General features: G+C 37.4%; 1 protein-coding gene and 1 long non-coding RNA gene across 2 annotated transcripts; both read right to left on the bottom strand.

Moving 5' to 3' along the window:
• Positions 1 to 219: 219 nt before the first annotated feature.
• Positions 220 to 9,421, bottom strand: LOC139745279 (uncharacterized). Its single transcript, XM_071655679.1, has 5 exons — positions 9,413 to 9,421; positions 7,534 to 7,617; positions 5,852 to 5,916; positions 3,897 to 3,946; positions 220 to 1,822 (listed from the first exon to the last, which is right to left on the bottom strand). Exons 1-5 carry the CDS (start codon positions 9,419 to 9,421, stop codon positions 1,677 to 1,679), a joined length of 354 nt encoding a protein of 117 aa, XP_071511780.1. The 3' UTR covers positions 220 to 1,676.
• A 3,688-nt stretch (positions 9,422 to 13,109) lies between these two features.
• On the bottom strand, positions 13,110 to 17,352 carry LOC139745284 (uncharacterized). The gene is made up of 4 exons (XR_011711882.1): positions 17,246 to 17,352; positions 15,898 to 15,956; positions 14,627 to 14,710; positions 13,110 to 13,142 (listed from the first exon to the last, which is right to left on the bottom strand). It is a non-coding gene; the product is annotated as an uncharacterized lncRNA (long non-coding RNA).
• Between the last annotated feature and the right edge of the window lie 1,571 nt (positions 17,353 to 18,923).

The following is an 18,923-nucleotide window of genomic DNA, read 5'->3' as shown; positions in this document are numbered from 1 at the left end:
ATATCTCTTTACATACTTTACTGTTCAGCAGTAATGAAATTTTGATATAACAAAAGAAAATTACTGGTCCCGGGGACTTTGTCATAAAAGGAGTTGCCTGTTTGAGTATTACAATATACACATGACATAAAACATTTTTTTTTTTAAAAGAGGAAAACTAAATGGACTAAATTGGATGAAAAATCTAAAAATTTATTGATAAACATGTTTGATGGAATTGCAAACATTTCAGTCTCATCATATCTTAATAACATATTACATTGACTTCTCTATTCCTGTCATATACAGTGTCTGATCCTTTTATAGGATTGATCACAAGTGCAATTAAAAAGAATTTTTAAGTACAAGTTTGTACATTGTAGTACATTTATATCTTGTACAAGCCAAAGGTACCTGTCATAGATACTTTTGCACATGTTTTGTACAGAAGTGGGAGGTAAGACAATGAATGTATAAGGCTGAAGTGTTCTAGATTGTACAAATTACATCCTGCTCACAAGATGACACAATTACTGTTGAATATTATGTAGGAGGTCAAGATTAATTCAGCCTATAATTTTATGGCTTTTGCTAAATCCACACCACTTTTTGATAAGATTTAGTCCAACTTGGTATCACAAGGTGTTGGAAGGATTTTTACACATGGAAGTTTGGAATAGATCTTTTAAAGGTCAGGTAGAGCAAAATCTAAAATAATATTTGACTAGGTTTTTATTTACATGACCTGGCATGCCCTACTCTCACATTACTGGCCAATACTGTGCCTATTACATCTTGGACAGAATATTGCAACTGTATGTACTGTATAGACTTTAGATACTGTGCGAGTTTGCTGCACTGTGGTATGACAAAGCACACCACATCACAGGAGATTGACTCCTGTGCACAATGTATTACATTCTAGCTCTACTTGAAATTGCTGCACAAACTGCACTGACATAATTTTCTCACATTGTTACTCTAAAGTACTTGATGTTGTGTGGGGAAAATTAATCAGTAACACGTCTTTTACTGACAACCATCCACACACACAACACACACACACACACACACACACACACACACACACACAAACAAACACAAAAGAAGTCTACATAATGTTGTGAGCCAGCTGAGACTTCATGACATGGCTGAAATGATTTGGATCATTAGACCGATCACTAGTTATTGGGCTAACATCTTCTCATGACCAGCCATTTTCCAATATTCCTCTGATCATTTGTAAGTCTCAAATTATTGCCTCCTTCTGTTATTTCTTGCATTTGTGTTCACCTTAATAGCAGATTACATATTATAAATGAAAAGCATGGAAATGTCCCACACCAAGCTTTTGGAATGTTCCAATTAAAGCAAATACTGGTATCACTGCATAGTATGTAACATACGGTGTACAATGACATCAGTATTATGCACATGTACAAGCATATGAATGCAGCATTTCTCACCAGCGCAGTCACTGTCAAGACAAAAATATCCACATGTACAGACTAACAGTTCAATTGTATTGATACCTTCAGTAGTGAGTCATCATCCCCTAGGCCTACATAGGCTTCTGAAATTTGTTCACAAACAATTATTAACCAGTTATCATTTCAAGCAACAGCTTTGTCTGCATCATTGATACATCATGAAAATAAAGGCCACCCAATAAGACACAGGCTACAATGACAGTGTAATCACATCAGAAGTTCAGCGACCTCACTAACATCCCCATTGGTTAGTTCTAGCATCTTCTTTAGCTTGGCAGGGTCTTTGTCTGGAAACATCTCCTGAAGAGATTGAAGTTCTTGGCTATAACGTACATCAGGGCCACCTGCTGACACTGCATGAAAGAAGAAACAAGAGACCCATATTATTAGGTCTATCACTCAACTTCGTGGCACATTTCACCTTCGTGGCATATTTCACCTTCATGGCACTTCACCTGAGACAAACTATTTCAAAAAACTTGAGACTCAAGAAGGTTGGATGGTCCCTTTTGCATGGTCACATCCTAGGGGTTGCTCGGGGAGGGGCACAATCACAATTTGTACAAACTATGAAACTCTCCCTATGGGAGATTCCTACAAAAATTGGTGAAAATCCAGCTACTTGTTTTCAAGAACATGAAAATGATAAAAAAATAATTAAATAAAGAATTGATCCAAATACTAAGTAGCTCTTAACACCTACAGCAGATGGTTCAGTACCAACCACCTTTTTTCAATTTTTCTTTCCTGCATGTACACTTAGTTGGAAGCTGATACAAGACCACTGATAGGTTCCATGGTCAATGTAAAAATAGTAGTGGATGGTTTCAAACACTGCAGTTTCACCCTGTCTCCTTTACACCACAGCATCCACTATCATGTACACCAGATGTAATTTCATCACACTTTTGTTTTACTTGATCTTTGAAATACGTGGTGCTGGTGGACTGGCTTGTGAAATACGAACCACAAAGCACTTGGATTTTTTTAGTTATCTCAATTGGGCCAAGCTCCACTTTGCATTTGGCATTTCATACATGAGTATTTTCAGCTATGCGCAGGGGTATAAAGGAGGTTATTAGGATTTGCTGCATTGACAGGTCCCATCATATTTGCATGACTCTGCTGATGACATGCTAAATATAAATTTCATACCAAATGAAACATTGAAAGCATTATTCCTGCATGCTTCAGTTGCCTTGTATTTCATTTCCAACAAGCACACCTGATTTCCCTAAGATACAAGTGATTGTAATCAAAGCTCATTTAATCTTTATTTAAGCTATCACAATGATCCTTTGATAGTGCACTGGTTTGCTGCACTCACATCTGTACTACTTCTTTGATAATACTGTCACATAACTTACTACTTTAAAAGTCAAGAGTCATCTGTTTCAGTGAAATAGCTAGCTGAAGCAATTCTATCACCATGTAATAGACACAGGAGTCAAAATGGTATGATAGATATCAATTAAATTTGCTATAATTATAGTGGTAGAAATGTTGGCGAAATTAGCTTTACTTGTAATGTTCTTTGTTCTGTGAAGTTTAGTGACATGGTTATTATGAAAAGCTTGTGTTCACATTTATTTCTGGTTGGCCTTGTCCTTATATGCCTTTCTCTGGGGTGGAGGAATAAACTCTGTAAAAATGTCTCCTACAATTCCATGTGATGAAGAAATCTTTGGAGCACAGCAGTCTGATTGAGTAACTAACTGTCAGCAGGCATGAAGAGGATTGGCAAACCACACAGGAAACAATAGTGTGAGGTTTCCCATGTTTCACAATCATTTTACGAGAGACTTCCTATATTTGCCACTCTATAATGCCAACCCCTCCCCCCCTCGAAAAAAAAGCTCATAGCTCGCATCATAGATTTTAATGATGTGACTAATTGAGGAAAAAAAACCCATACATAACATACATACAGACAACTTTACAGAGTGAACTGCAGTATAATGTACAGGTATTTGACATTTTCTGTGCGTTCAATAATTTCAAACAAACTCTGAATGCTTAATTCAAAAATTTCAGTACAAACATGATGAAAAAAGTGAAAGAAATTGAAAAAAGTGTCATTTTACAATAACAGACTTGTAAAAATATGACCAAGGATCTGTTGTGTGAGACACTGAAAGCCTTGAAAATATGTCTCCTACAATGACAGATGATGTGTGACATAATGGTCCAAATTTACAAAGGTGGTTTAAACCATGGTACAAATTCAGACCATGGTGTAAAATAAGCATGAAATACTACAGCAGGCATACTTTTGACATGCGCGTATCAACGTGCAGTTGTCACTTGATATCTGTTGGCGTATGTAATCTCTATTTATCCTATTTATGCAGAAAAAAATTTGCATAAACCATGGTTTAAATTTAAAGCACCTATGTGAATTTGAGTCTATGTGATTACATTCATTACCTGGAGATGCTGACTTGTCTTCCAATCTCCTGAGGAAATCTTCATTAATTCTGTTATGTGCAGAATTTTACAAATATACGTGTTACATATACCACACGAAGAAGTACATTGTAATTATTGAATGAAGTTATTGTAAATCAAGACATTTTTGCAGCATAAAATTTTTGTGAATTGCAGCCAACTGCCTTTTTTGCGGCATGAAATCTTTGTGAATTGTCACTGGCATTCAATGCATACAGTGTAGACAAAAACTTTCGCATGAATTTAATTTTACCATTCTTGGCTTTTGCGAAATTTACAAAATTAAAATGCACGCAAACAATTCTTGGTTTTACAGTATAAATTTTTCCTGAAAAATTAGCACAATTGAAATGCCTCGTAATGCAGTCAACTAGGATGCCTCTACACTTGAATATTCAGATAACCGTACATTGTTCTGGACTGGTTACTTTAAAGAATCATCCTCTGACCCTATTTTCAGGAAGGAAATACTCCAGAATATATTTCTATCCATCACACCAAATTACATTCACATTGGATTTCCCTCGAGGAAGTTCAGATGGCTACATTTTTAGCCAAAGCACAGTGACCTTACACTTTACTATTGATCTTGCATTTTGTCATTTAAACTCATTTTTGTATAGATTTTTTTTTCTTTTTTTTACTGAAAGGTGTGGTGAGAAAATTATGTACTGTGTACATCATTTTAAAGCTTAGAATGTTCTCTCAGAATCTGCCCTTAAAGGGGAAATTCAGTTCAAAGTTAGTCTGATAAGAAAAAGTAAAATATTACGAGTTCAATGGTATAAATTTGATCAAAATCAGATGAAAAATAAGGAAGTTATGACATTATGAAGTTTCGCTATTTTTGGCGTAACAGTTCTTGAACAGTCAATATGAATGTATGCAAATGGCAAAGTGAGCATGTCATTTCCTCACAACTTACCATCTATACAACATGTAGCTTGTACATAAAATGTTTAAATTTCCAGTTTTTCATTCAAATGCAATTATGCCCAAGACTCAAATCCTCATATATCAAACTGATCACTATTCTGAAGTTCTTCAACTAGGAATAACATATTTCAGACTTCAATGACAGAAACATTGAATTTTCGTCATTTTTTTTTTTGTATACGATCAATGGAAAATTGTGAGGGTATGACACTCATTTGCATATTCATACCCATTGTACAAGAACTGTTTTGGAGAAATTATCAAAACTTCAAAACTTTGTTAACTTCCTTATTTTTCATCCAATTTCAGTCAAATTTTTACAGTTGAACTCATAAAATTCTACTCTTTTTTATCAGACTGACTTATATTTGGACTGGATTTCCTCTTTAACTAAAAATGCATGTCTGGTGACTTTTTGGTGGGTCTGTGAAGCAAGGTCACAATGTAGCATACTAGAGTCAAGTGTCAACAAGATACACATGTACAATCAACAGTCAACAGGAGAAAGTCTATCGTATAACTGTAAAATCATAGGTGTGAAAAAAAAATAATCATATTTTTGAAGTAGCAATCTCCTTCAGCATTGCAGGGTATGTTGTTATGAGAAAGTCATCATATGAGATTATTTTTGGTGTTTGGTAGAAGAAATAAACATTGCATGCTATTGCTATAATTGTATGTTGCAACAGCTAGAACACCTAAATTGTGTAAGAAATATCTTGCAACATTTGTCTTATCACTGATGCACTTGCACAACAAAATAAGAAACAACCTGTTTTCAGGGTAGGAAGACAGCTTCTTATTGTTTGTTTTTGTTCCATGTTTCATTTGTTTGCTGTAAAGGTAAAAAACAAACAGATCTATATAACAGCAAAACTAGGATTATGACTCAATGGAGGGAATGTGATTTTCAACTAAACCTCCCCAGAGAAAACAAAGAATATGCAAAGCTAAAATCCAACATCCATAATAAACATTGCAGGTTGTAATTCCAATACCTTGCATGATTGCCACGGTGAAACCTTGCCGCTCTCTCTTCGCTCAGACGCTCATTTTTCTTTGTCTGGAATATTTCGGATTAAGAAAAAAAAAGTTTGATATGAAATTTGAAGAGCCTACAGCATTGTTGCATAAATAGATTGATATTTAAGTGGAAGTAAGCACATGGTCCATGGTCATTATATCGAAAGAAATGCATAAGTATATGCTGTGTATACTAAACAAAGGAAAAAAAAAGGAGTCCAAACTGAACATCCAAAACATTTGACCCTCCTTTCAGTCTGAAATAACTGTCCACAGCTTGGCAATTAATGAGCATTCATAAAGACACGGTCTGTTACCTACAAAATTTGCAACAGGTCACTTGATGAGCATTCAGCCAAGATCTTTATTATGCTGTGAGACATGAAGTGATGAAGTTGGCAGATATACGTACCGTACATCTTAAAACACAATGGATAAGTTAAAGCACCAGGCACTTGGGAGTAATTACCCGTCTTGACTTTGTTCATTAAAATTAGCCTAGAATTAATATAGCCCTTGGCACAAATGTTGTATTATTTCTTACTGATCATATCCAGGGGCAGATCCAGAAATTCCATAAAGGGGAGGTGCCTTTAACCCTAACTGCACTGGGGGGGGGGCCTCCGAGGCCCCTCGACATTTCGCACGATTACTCTGCAACATGCAATGCTCTCGCCGCGATGCTCCATGACTTTTTTCTTTTGAGTTTCCCGCACATTTTGACACCAAATTTGTGACGCCTGGGGGTACAGTTCTGAAGTTACATGACTTTTTGTACATGCACGTGAGGCCAAAAATGGCTAAAAAATGTGATTTTGTGTACAAAGTCAATGTAAATTGAGTTTTTTCACATGGTTCATAAATATGCTTATTTTTACTCTCAATGGCTAAAATTAGTTTGTTTTAGGAGTATTATGCTTCAAAAAGTGTCTGTGACAAATTTTGTTACAAAAAACAACAAAAAAGAAGGTCGAAAAACAAAGAAATACATAAGAAATTCATGAAACAATAAAATAAATAAGAAATTAATCTTGATACCGAATATTTTTTCAAGTACATTTGCTAAGAATGCCATAAAGAATAATTATACCAAAAATGAGCACTTTTGGAGCTTTATTTACTGATTTAGATGAAAGATTCTGATTTCTCGCATAAATTATCATAATTAATCAAAATAAAATAAAAGAAGACTATTTTCTAAAATTTAAAAACACGACCTTGTAGATGACATCGTACACTACCATTGTGCAAAGTTCCGCGGCGATCGCGCGATCCACGGCCGAAATCTTGGGGGGGCCCTTGAGGCCCCCCCCCCCCCCCCCCCCCAGTCTTTCGAGCTATCAAAATAGCCCAGTCTTTTTAGGATTAAGTACATGCCTTCCCCCCAATTTGTTTCCTTTTATTTATTTTGTTTTAACAAAAAAATAAAGAGGGGGTACACGCCCGGTGCACCCCCTTCTGGATCTGCCACTGATATCACATCTTGTTACAGTCACATGTATCTGAAGATCTGTTGTTTTATATATCACATGGTATGCTAAAACATGTTTGTTCTAACAAATGATAATAAACATATAAACAAATGTACAAACAAACAGACATATCATACATATGATAATACTTAGCTGGCTAATATCTACAGTGTAAGATGCCTGACCTGCTCTCTTGCCCTGGCTTTCTTTTCATTCAGCTCCTTTTCTTCTCTCTCCCTCTTTTCCTGCTGCCATTTTTCACGTTTTCTCTGTAAAAGGAATCATCAACACAGCAGATAAAAACCTTCGAAAACTTATTGGCTCGAATTCACGAAGGTGGTACAAATGAAACCATGGTTTTAAACCATATACAACTAGAAATGTCGCTATAAGGCGACTGCTATGCCTCCGCCATGATGCATGATTCTCCTAATAGGTCTATAGTACATGTGGACAATGCATAATTACATTTTCACAATATTGGCAAAATATTGAAATTACATGTTTGTCACAAATGTGTTGAATGTTCACCTTCCTTTACCTAGGTTTAATTAGATGAATAGGAGAGCATGTATTTGGGGATTCAAGGACTTTAACTTGACTTTGACCCATTCATAAGTGTATGAATACTGCAATTTTCAAGGTATGGAGAAAAAGTGTAATTTCTGTATTGAAAAGTACACTTTTACCATTTTCTTTTGGCCTTTGACTCTAAAATTCATAGGATAATCACTGTCAGGCAGAACATGCATAAATATGTAGTAAGTTTCAAGATAACTTGAGCCACTTCTGAGATATGGAGGAAAAAGTTAGTTCAGCACTTTCCCTTGATCTTTGACCTTTTGATCTTTGAGGCAAACCCCCCCCCAAAAAAAAAAGAGAGAAAAAGAAACTTTCCAGATAATCTAGGTTATACATGCATACACCAAGTGTAAAAAAAAAAAAATTGCTGGCATTACATAAATATGAGGGAAATAGTAACAATTTGAAGTGTTGCACTGGACCATTGACCCCTGACCTTTGACCCTATGAACCCTAGATTCTCTAGATAATAACTGCCAGTCAGTACATGTTTATATACTATGTGCCATGAAGATACCTTGAACAATTTCCAAGGTACGGAGAAAAAAAGCGAAGTTTTAATATTTTAACTTGACCTTTTGACCTTTGAACTTTGACCTCATGACCCAAAACTTTCACCAGAGAATCTTAATTGGGTAATACATGTATACAGTAAGTTTCAAGAAAATATCTTCAGGCATTGCATAGATATGGAGGAAACAGTGAAATTTTACGTATTTGACCTTGACCTTTTGACCTTTGACCTTGACCATGTGCACCCAAAAGTTGATAGGCACAACTTCACCCCCTAATACACATACATGCCAAGTTTCATTAGGATACCTTAAAAGGTATTGATAGTTACCCTGTCCACAAAATTTATTACGGACGGACGGAAGGACGGACGGACGGACGGACGGACGGAAGGACGGACGGACGGACGGACGGACGGACGGACGGACGGACGGACGGACGGACGGACGGACAACCCGAAAACATAATGCCTCCGGCACCACTTCGTGGCGGAGGCATAAAAACCATGGAGCGCAAAGTGTCGCATGGAATATTTTGTTATGAAATTGGTCATTTCCTCGACAAAATGACCGTTTCGATAACAAAATCATCATTTCGTGGATGAAATGTTCATTTAGTTACAAAACGTTGTCATTTCGTTACAAAATAATCATTTCATCGACTAAATGTCTGATTTCGTAACGAAATATTCCATGCAACACTTGGCGCTCCATGGTTTCATTTGTACCACCTTCGTCAATTTGGGCCATTAGGTTTCCTTTGGTGCTTATTATGTCATTTTCAAAGAGTCACATATATGATATCACATACACACATACAACGTAGCTGACAGCTGTTTGTAATTACCATATCATTTTAAAAGGCTAAAGGTCTGACAGTTATTAAACACAAATTGGAAAGTGAATTTTGAAAAAATGAGACAGAAGGGGGGGGGGGGGTCTCATGCTCACATGAGTATCGTAAGTTTACCTTCCACATATTCTTGTAGACTATCATACCCAAGAAGAACATAGTATACCGGTACTTGGGGAGCTTTAGGGGGACCTCCAGGAAGGCATGGTCTCCATACACAGCATGTTCTATGACACTGGCAATAATACAGGCCAAGTTTGTAGGAAATTTGATCATGCATTTTTAAAAAGAAGATCACATGTGAAAAGTGGCCCCCAATTCCCAATTGGGTCCTGGACCCTTAGGGGCTACCCCTTTATCTGCCAAGATGTTTTGAAAAACAAACTTGATGAAACTGACACATACATGTATATTACCAATGTACATTCTATTTAATAAAAGCATTTCAGGGTTTGTGGTTCTGGGTTTCCTGGGGGCTGCCCAATGGGACAAGGAGCCCATTGTACAACTACTGTAAAAGTGGTTTCTTTCGCGGTGGTTTTATTTTCGCGCTTTTTGCGCTTTGCGGTTGAACCGCGAATATAACATCACGCGAAAATGTTTTGAATTCGTCGCTTGTACAACGCTATTATTACCGACCGCGAATTTAAACGCACTGATGGAAACCGCGAAAGTTTCTGTACGCGAAAGAAACCACTTTTACAGTACACTGGGCAATTCCACGGTAACTAGGACACAGGTGCCAAAAATTCAAAATGATATTTGTTTCAAACACCATACATTTTCAGACAGTACTTGAGTTGAAGTTTTAAGAATCATTATGTTTTTCAATAAAAGCGGCCATTTTGATTTTCAAAATGGCTGCCAAAATATGCCTATAACTCAATGGTGAAAAGAGTGTATTGTCGCATAACTTACTCTCTGTATATCCACTTTATTAGTACTCTAAGCAACAATCTTTCATATGTATGCAGTTACCAGAGAAGTCTTTGACCACACGATAGAAAAAAAAGCTGGTAGCTTTAAAGAATTTGATAAAAACTGTTAATTACTTTGATAATGATGGATGTAACGTCAGTTACCAAAAACAAGGAATTTTTAAGTTTATTCATCAAAGGAAGTGAGCTGTATGATGTAACTTGGGATTTCTAATGTATGCCCATATGCCTTTATTTTAATACCAGAAATAAGGATACTTGGCATACTGGAGAGTCAAAATGAACACTACAAAATGTGTAACGTCAGTTACCGAAACGTCATACACGAGTATGTAACGTCAGTTACCATGACAGTAATTATAACTGAGGCAATTTTTTTGACTTTTGGCCATTTCAATACATCTGGGAAGCCAACTTACAACAAAGAGCAGCAATCCCTTTCATAGGAAATGATGTCATTACCATGGTATGTCCATGGATATTTTTTTTTAATTTTATTTTATTTCTAAATTCATTTATTCATTCATTTACCATGATTATCTTCTTTTTTTTTTTTTTTTTTGGGGGGGGGGGGGGGGGGGCTTGAGCTTTCGATTTTTGATTCAGCACAAGTTTAAGGTTAAATCATCTGGAAGTTTAGTTTGCCACATGCAGTATATATGCACTCAAATTAGTACATTTCCAGTCCTACAGGATGATAAAGCTACTAAAGTTTGTAGGCCTAATCAGTGACATGATTGCATGTTAACCACATTTTCTACAAAAAAACAAACAAACACACAACCTTCTGCACAGCTGTATACCAACAGTTTAACAATCTTCACCAATGTTTGCTTTTGCTGGCATTTTTCTTTTTTTTTTTCAGGAAGCATAGTCAAGGTTTCTACCACAAGGCAAATGCACAAACAGATATTTCTTCTCTTGCACTTAAATGTGTGGTGTAGTTAACATGGCTCATCTTGTGTACGTCAGGCATGTACTCATTATTGTTTGAAACTTAACACTGATGTTGCTCAAAGTGAGAGAGGATTCTATAGGGTTTTAAAAAAATTGTTCATACAGTGTTTATTTGTTGATTACTTTATTCTATTCATGCAGGGACATTTTGTAATACAACACATGATAATTATGAACAGGAAGAGTTTTTTATATTGATTTTAGCATTCTTTCGTTGCAAAGTCCGATTTCTTGGTATCTCGAATGGATTTGCAAGTCGTGATATATCAGTGAAAAGGAAAAGAAAAACAGTTAAATTACTTCAAGCTAGGAGTAAAACAATAATGCTCTTTTGACCAAAAAAGCATTTATTTTTCTTCTTCACAGAGAAATATTAAAAGTGCAACACTTTTCATTTAAATCAATTGATGATGGAGATCATCAGGAGTAAAATAAAGAAAAGAAGGAGAAATATATCACAATAGATTTCATACATATTTATGCATATTTATGAGTTGATACATGTTTTTTTTTCCCCATGACCTGGAAGATATTTTGATATTTTTTTCAAGCACAAAAATATCCATGTTTTGTGTAGTACTACAAGGTATTATGGGTGGAGCACTCTATGTAGATAAAAACTTTCCTGTTCATTAAAAATCAAACAAACAAACAAACAAACAAAAAAGCCCTTAGCCATGTCCATATATTCATACTTGGAACTGCTTAATCTATTAATGGCTCTGTGTAATCATAAATGTTGAATAAAAATTAAATATTCAGACAAATGTCAAGAAATATCCTCTTGTACATTTACTTGTACGTTATTTTTGCCCAACTGTGCTATTGCATGGGGGGGGGGGGGGGGGGTGCCCCCTAAGGGCCCACCCAATATTACTTGTGTCTTCAGATTTTGTTTTAATTTGTTGCTGTAGTTGCCTGGGATTGTCACTGGTACATTGCAGCAGTATGATAACCTGTTAAATAAATTAGTTCTCTGTAAACCCCACGGCAAAGTATGTGTAACGTCAGTTACGTAACGTCAGTTACTGACATGTTTACCTTTAAGTTTTCATAGAACACAAAGAAAATGGACTACTGTTTCATTTCATTGTGTATTTATGACTGATGAACTAAGGTATGACTCCATATCAACCAAATCATTCTGAATGGTCAGAATTATGAAATATCACATAGCTATTCCCAATCATGATTTTGCATGTGTAAACCCTATGGCAAATGTAAGTGTAACGTCAGTTACGTAACGTCAGTTACCGTCATGCCTTCACTGAAATTGGCATGGTGGTAAAAGGAGACAACTAAAGTGCACATTATTTTGCACACCTGTTCCTAAGAACCTAGGTGTATTGCCATATTAAACACATAAAGGCTAAAAGTCAGGGACATGAGATATTTCCATTTACATCTACACCATAATTTCCCATGTCCTTTTTCCGTAACGTCAGTTACCGACACATTTTCACTTGCTATGTGATAAGAAATGCAGTTTGAGAGAAAAACTTTCCACCTATTTCTTCATTCTCATGAACTTATTCATCAATGCTAATTGCAAGCCCAAGGTGCTTTCATTCACAAAACTACAAGGTAAACAATTTCATGAAAATCCTTACGTGTAACGTCAGTTACCGTGGAATTGCCCCACTGTATATTGTAGATATCAAGCTAGCTAAAGTACCTGCCAAGTTTGGTGAACATTTGATGATTATTTTGTCTTTTGAGATGCTAAAGTATGAAATTTGGCCCCAGATTTGGTCCTGAGGACTGCAATTTTATAACAAAGCAATGGCAAATACATATCCCCCTCAAATCACACACACACACACACACACACACACACAAACACACACAAACACACAAAATGTCAAGAGTTAAACTTACAATCTGTTCATACTTCTTGTTTCGTTGCATTTTTTCCATTTCTCTGCGTGCATCCTCCATGGATTTTGCTCCTCCTTCACATGAAATAAGAGCAAAACATTGTAAGCTTGAGGATCTTACCAGAGACATGACATGTGGAGCAATAACAAAATACGTTGTACTGTACAGAGCTTCCATACATATTTTATTGCCTTTGATGCATACTGTTACATGTGATAGTTCTTTGTCAAAGCATGAATACAAACCATTACTAATTTGAGTCCATGAAGTAAGAGTAGCGAGCATTAAAATTTAGTCTTTCTTATCCATTCATGACCACTGAACTCTACAAATAACTTCATGTCAATCAGCAAAAGCACTAAAAATTACACTCCATGAGCTGGAGATTTTCATGTAGAAGCCCAGACAGCAACACACAAGGAAAGATGAACACCCTTACAAGTAACTAGCTGGCCTATGGAGCCATTAGGATTTTGTATAAATGGAGGTGTCCATGTCTTTCTATGAGACACAAAATCAAGAGAATGTTGTATTCCAGGCTTTTGGCATAATTCTAGGCAAGTTGGCTGTGAGCGTAGTGCACAACATTTGCTCCTCAGTGCAGCAGTACAACAGGCTGCCAAACATCTTTTAATGAAGGCTGACCAGCCCAAGGGGTGGATATTTTACCGACCTGCTCTAAAATCTTCACTATATTCCAGAAAAACAAACAAACATACATGTAGTTGTCAAAAGGGCTCAGAATTTATCATCTGCCACTTGGAATTTGCTTGCAATAAATCGTAAGGGTCTACCAGGAAACTTGTCTGATTGACAAATTTTGCCAGGATAATGAGTTGTTTTGGAGTATTTTGAGATCAAATGTGGAAAATAATTTTAATTGGCATGTACACAACTTTTATTCCTGAAGTCCCCTCCCAATTTAGTAATAGGTACAAGTAGGACCAACATTGCATGATGATCAGTCCTGCCCTTGAAATCATATTTTCCAACAAACAGCATGTGATTTAAGACCTCCCACTATGTGGAAAATTGATGAATACTGTTGTGGAACAATTTATTGATCATCAATAATTGATTATAAAAATTTACGAGATCATAGCACTTCCGACAAACCTTTTTTGCTAATATTTCACATTTTGGTCATTACCCTACTGAAATCATGTTACACGCGTATTTCAGCATTATATCACACATTTCAAAGAAAATTTTGATAATTCTGCGATTTGAACTCGATGTATGTCTTGGCTTAAACTATTTTTTTTTTTTCACATGAAGTCAGAAAGAAAGAATTGTTGCATTCTTCAAATCAAATATTTGTCTTGAAATAACATAGCAATGAGGATTGTTAAGGAGCAAAGGATTGAAGTTATTTGGATGCTAAATAGTTGACAATTTATAAGATTATTTAATATGATTTTTCTTGTAAATCACAAACCAATGAAAGAGATGTAGGATAAAAAATTTAATACTATGATGGTCTTCTCTATCAATGACAGCCTCTTCGGTATCTCTACTGCTCTACCAGAGGGTCACTTTTATCAACCTAGGGTCTTACCTGTGCTCTGGGCTTGTCCAGTTACAATTGTCAGTTTCTTTGAAGCTTTGTATTTCTGGAATTCTTCAAGCTCCTTGTTGGCCCCTATACATGGTGAAAAACATCAGAATCACACAGCTACATTTGTATTACAAACAGGGAACACAAAATTTGGTCATGACACCCTCCCTTGAATGTCTGGCACTTGTATAATCAAACATGTCAATAAAAATACACTTTGATAGATTTAGTTTCAAGAAACAGTCACCTCATATAACCTTTCAAGTGAAACAGGTGAAGAAACAGCAGAATTGCATTAAATTTAACACCAAAACCACACCCATAATGAAAGCCAAGACAGTATTAACTGTGGAAAGCAGAGATACAATGGAAACTACCATTCTCTTCGTGCATTAAAAAAAAAAAAATGGAATAAAAACATCTATGTCATAACCCATTTCCCCATTCACTCTTTGAAGTCCCATATAAATCATCCAGTGTGAAAGAATAAACCTGGTATGGCTCTAATTTGTATGTTCACGAGAACATTTATTAGCCCTCACGACCCTTGTAAAGAGTGATGAAATGCAAGAGGAGTAACATTCATCAGGGGCGGATCCAGGAATTCCATAAACGAGAGGCGCCATTATAAAAATTAAAGGGGGCACACGCGCCCCTCATTTCTTTGTTTATTTCTTTGTTTTATCTTTGTTTTAACAAAAAATAAAGGGGTGTGCGCCCGGTGCCCCCTCAGATCTGTTACTGTTCATAAATGTCCATAAATGAAAGAGTCACGTTCCATTTCCATGACCAACATAGCCTGGACACAATACTTTTGACAGGGTTCCATGGATTGATGACACGCCTTTGAATGGTACCTTTACTACCTCTATGGTACAAGTGTACATTCTCAAATGCTCAGATTTTCTGCAGTAATTTCCTCAAATTATTTGAGGAAATTTGTAAAAATTTGTATTAAAATATTATTCTTCCTCTCACTACAATATGTTCTCCCTTGCTGATTTTTTCCTGAAAAACAAATTACTACATTGTACCTTCATAAAATAGAAAATCTGTCATCACAAGAAAAATCAGGAAAATCATATCCTTTGCATTAACAATTTCATAGCAGAAAAATAACATTTTGGGGTTAAAAATGCATCTTCATTGAAGTCATCATGTTCTAAAAGACAAGAGGGCATGAATCCTTGAGAATAATGAAGCTGTACCTGTTTGGGTGAATGTTTCCCAATCTGAAAATCAAGCCTTACCCATCTCATTTCTAAACTTACCACTAACAAGTTTCTCCCTCCTGTTTGCATTTGGTGCTATCTTCTTGTAACAGGCAGTTCTGAGGAGAAAGGAACAAACATGCCAAAGGCAAAGCTGGTCAGTTGCTAAGATCTTCCTGCTGGTGGCATTGTCATTGGCAAGTGATTTCCTTAATATTATTATTTTCGATAATGATAATCTTTTTTTAAACATGATAATATATATATGGTTCTTTTACATGGCATACAGTGCACTCCCATTAACAGGCACGGTTATCAATAACACAATCCTCATTACAACGATGTAAAGATTCAAGTCCAAAAGTTGTCATCTGGATATTGTTCAGCTTTAACGAAATTTCAATATCTCATACAGAGGGCTTCACTGTAACAGGAGTCACCTTTACAACTGCCATACAAAACTTGTAGATTGCTTCTCTATGAGCAGTAAGGACATAAACTATAAGACAGAAAGATGCCATCCAAAGCAAACATGAAATTAAATCATTCAAGATGTTTTGAACTAAATGTCATCAGTAAACGGTTTTAAATTTTGAAGTTGTGGCCGAGCCCTTTAAAATAAGATGGACTAGAATTCCAAAGTAGAGGGGCGGCATGAGCAAGATGAAAATGTAATCATTCAAATTAGGATGAGTTAAGTCCTGAAGTTTCCTTTTCATCCTCTTCCTTCTTGTTTACTTGGGGATTTTCTAGCCCAATGAGACGCCATATGCTGGGCAGCACATGCTACACAGTGGCAGGGCTGTGTAACGTTGTTAGGCTTTTTCCAGACATGACTTTATTTTCAATTAGCAGAACTATAAGGATTTGAAATAATTTGAATCGCAATATATATCTCTCCACAGTACTTTGAGTACTCTACAGTCTCAAGAATCATTTCCATTCTTGCTTTGATATATTGACTTGCAAAGTGAGGGCAAGAGTTTTGCATGACATCGTGACACTACAACACAAGAGCTGTGGAATGGGGGGGGGGGGGGCAGAATAGGGGGCACTGCAACCCCCACCCACTTTTGGCTTAAAAGAAATGAAAATGAAAAAATACATAAAAATCGGCTTGAATAATCACAAAACACCTTTGAATTTCACTTTCCAGATACTTTGCCCTTACATTCTTCCCATTTATTAGACTAGAGGAGGGGAACTCGGGTAGGCTACCATTCACCCCCACCCCATCCCACAGCCCCTCCACACTGAGAAGCATTCAACAGCCCCTGCATCACACAAAACATTTTATCATAAGCAAGATTCTATTGTTTCTGGGAAATATTGCACAAATTTTCAAAAAAAAAAAAAAAAATACTGAGTTTGAAAACCAAACAAAAAGAAATCTCCACAGAGTGCGTACTGTGAATCATCCTGTGTAGGCTGCTGTGCCGCTGGTTGACTCTCCCCAGCAGAACTTTGTGTCGACCCAAGATTTGTCCTGTCTCTTCCAACTTCAGATGAATACCGACTTCCTGCTGGATAGCTGCTTAAATCTCTGTCATCATCCATTGTTTTTCTCCTTCCCCTGTCAGCTGTGGACTTTACACTTCTTTTCTGGCACTTAGTATGTGACTCACTTGCAGTGTGTATGGCTTTTCCAACACCAAATGTGTTTAACCTGTCACTTGGTACAGATCTAGTTCTATCAATTTTCCTCCTTTCATAAAGGTCGGGAACTTTCCTGTCAGTAGATTGTGTAGATCCGCCTAACCTTCGTCCACTTAAGTCAGCTTTTTGCGGAGATCTTTGATGACCATCGACTTCGAGCCGACCTTTACCTGGCACCCTCCTGTCCACAAATGAGTGTTTCTGTATCCTGTCTGCCGGCGAGTTTCCACAGGTGTCAGAAGCACTCGATGCCGATTCTGCGGCGTTCTTTTTGTCAACCAGATCGGAAAGTGTAATGACGTTATTCAGACTAGCATTCTGATCCTTGACGCCGCCTCTGTGAAGCTGCGACTTTTCATCTCTTGCTGTGGAGAATTTCGAAAGAGTTTTCTGCTTGCTCGACGAGATTGCGACAGCCGCATTTGGAGCTCGCCTGCGACCTCCTGCAGTTGCACCAGCGGTACGGTTTGTTGTACGGGCCTGCGATGCGAGATGGGACGACGACGTCGCCGTTACTGCACGTATGTTGTTCCTGTTAGGCGTGGATTCTGCAATGCTACCGGTACCCTTCTTTCGTAAGGGGACTTTGACCTGGGACTTCCCATCGATGGTGCGAAGTGCATTCATAGTGGTAGAATGCTTGATGACAGAGGCTAAAAATACCCAGTGGTTTTCCCCAAGAAACTGCCAATCTTCCCTACCCCTGGGGAAGAACGCCCACTGGCATGGTACACCTGTGTATCGGTTGATTGTCCACCATATCGTACCACCACAACCACCACGGCCACCGGTCCGTACCGAGCACTGCACTCACGCGCACGCCGCGGCGCGGCGCGCCGGGCGGGCGGGAGGCGGGCCAGGCATCCAAGCATTTTAATTACTACTAGTAGTATGCGCAGCGCTGTCGTCGCTATGACGCTTACGTTTTCGTACCATAGACCTAACAGTCGATCGCGTGAGAGGGCAGCAAACAAAAATACAGGTTCCGGTCAAGCGTTTTTTTTTTTAAGACGGCACAGATTGGGGCATGGCGCGTGTTAAACCTATGGGAAAAACGTTGGGTTAGGGTTTTTGGTTATGGTTATGGTTAGGGTTAGGGTTAGGGTTGGGGTTAGGGTTAGGGTTAGGGTTAGGGTTTGATGGTTAGGGTTAGGATTAGGATTAGGGCTAGGTTTAGGGATAGGGTCCCCGATAGATTTTTAGTTTCCCCAATCTGTGCCGTCTAAAAAAACACGCGGTCCGGTCAATATCATGTTGGCATGGGAGGACCGTACGTGTAATTAACAGAATGGAGAAAGTTGTAGCTTGCTTTCAGAAGTCGTGTTCAGCGGTCTGTACAAGCATCGCCAAGAAGTTACCTAAGTTCATGTAGCAGGTTCCTGGCTTTCAAACGACAGGTGGTAGGTACCAAGGTGCGTTGACAAGAGAGA

Source organism: Diadema antillarum, unplaced genomic scaffold, assembly GCF_040938485.1.
Source record: "Diadema antillarum isolate AM-2024a unplaced genomic scaffold, OU_Dant_1.0 seq00001249_RagTag, whole genome shotgun sequence".
Classification (NCBI taxonomy): domain Eukaryota; kingdom Metazoa; phylum Echinodermata; class Echinoidea; order Diadematoida; family Diadematidae; genus Diadema; species Diadema antillarum.
Note: the sequence above shows the minus strand (reverse complement) of the source record. Positions and strands in the feature narration are given on the sequence as shown.

Coding starts and splice junctions, on each gene's coding strand:
- LOC139745279 (XM_071655679.1), bottom strand. Junction 5,917..7,533: donor AAGCCAGGGCAAGAGAGCAG/GTCAGGCATCTT, acceptor GAAATATTCCAG/ACAAAGAAAAATGAGCGTCT. Junction 1,823..3,896: donor AGACAAGTCAGCATCTCCAG/GTAATGAATGTA, acceptor TCTTTCATGCAG/TGTCAGCAGGTGGCCCTGAT.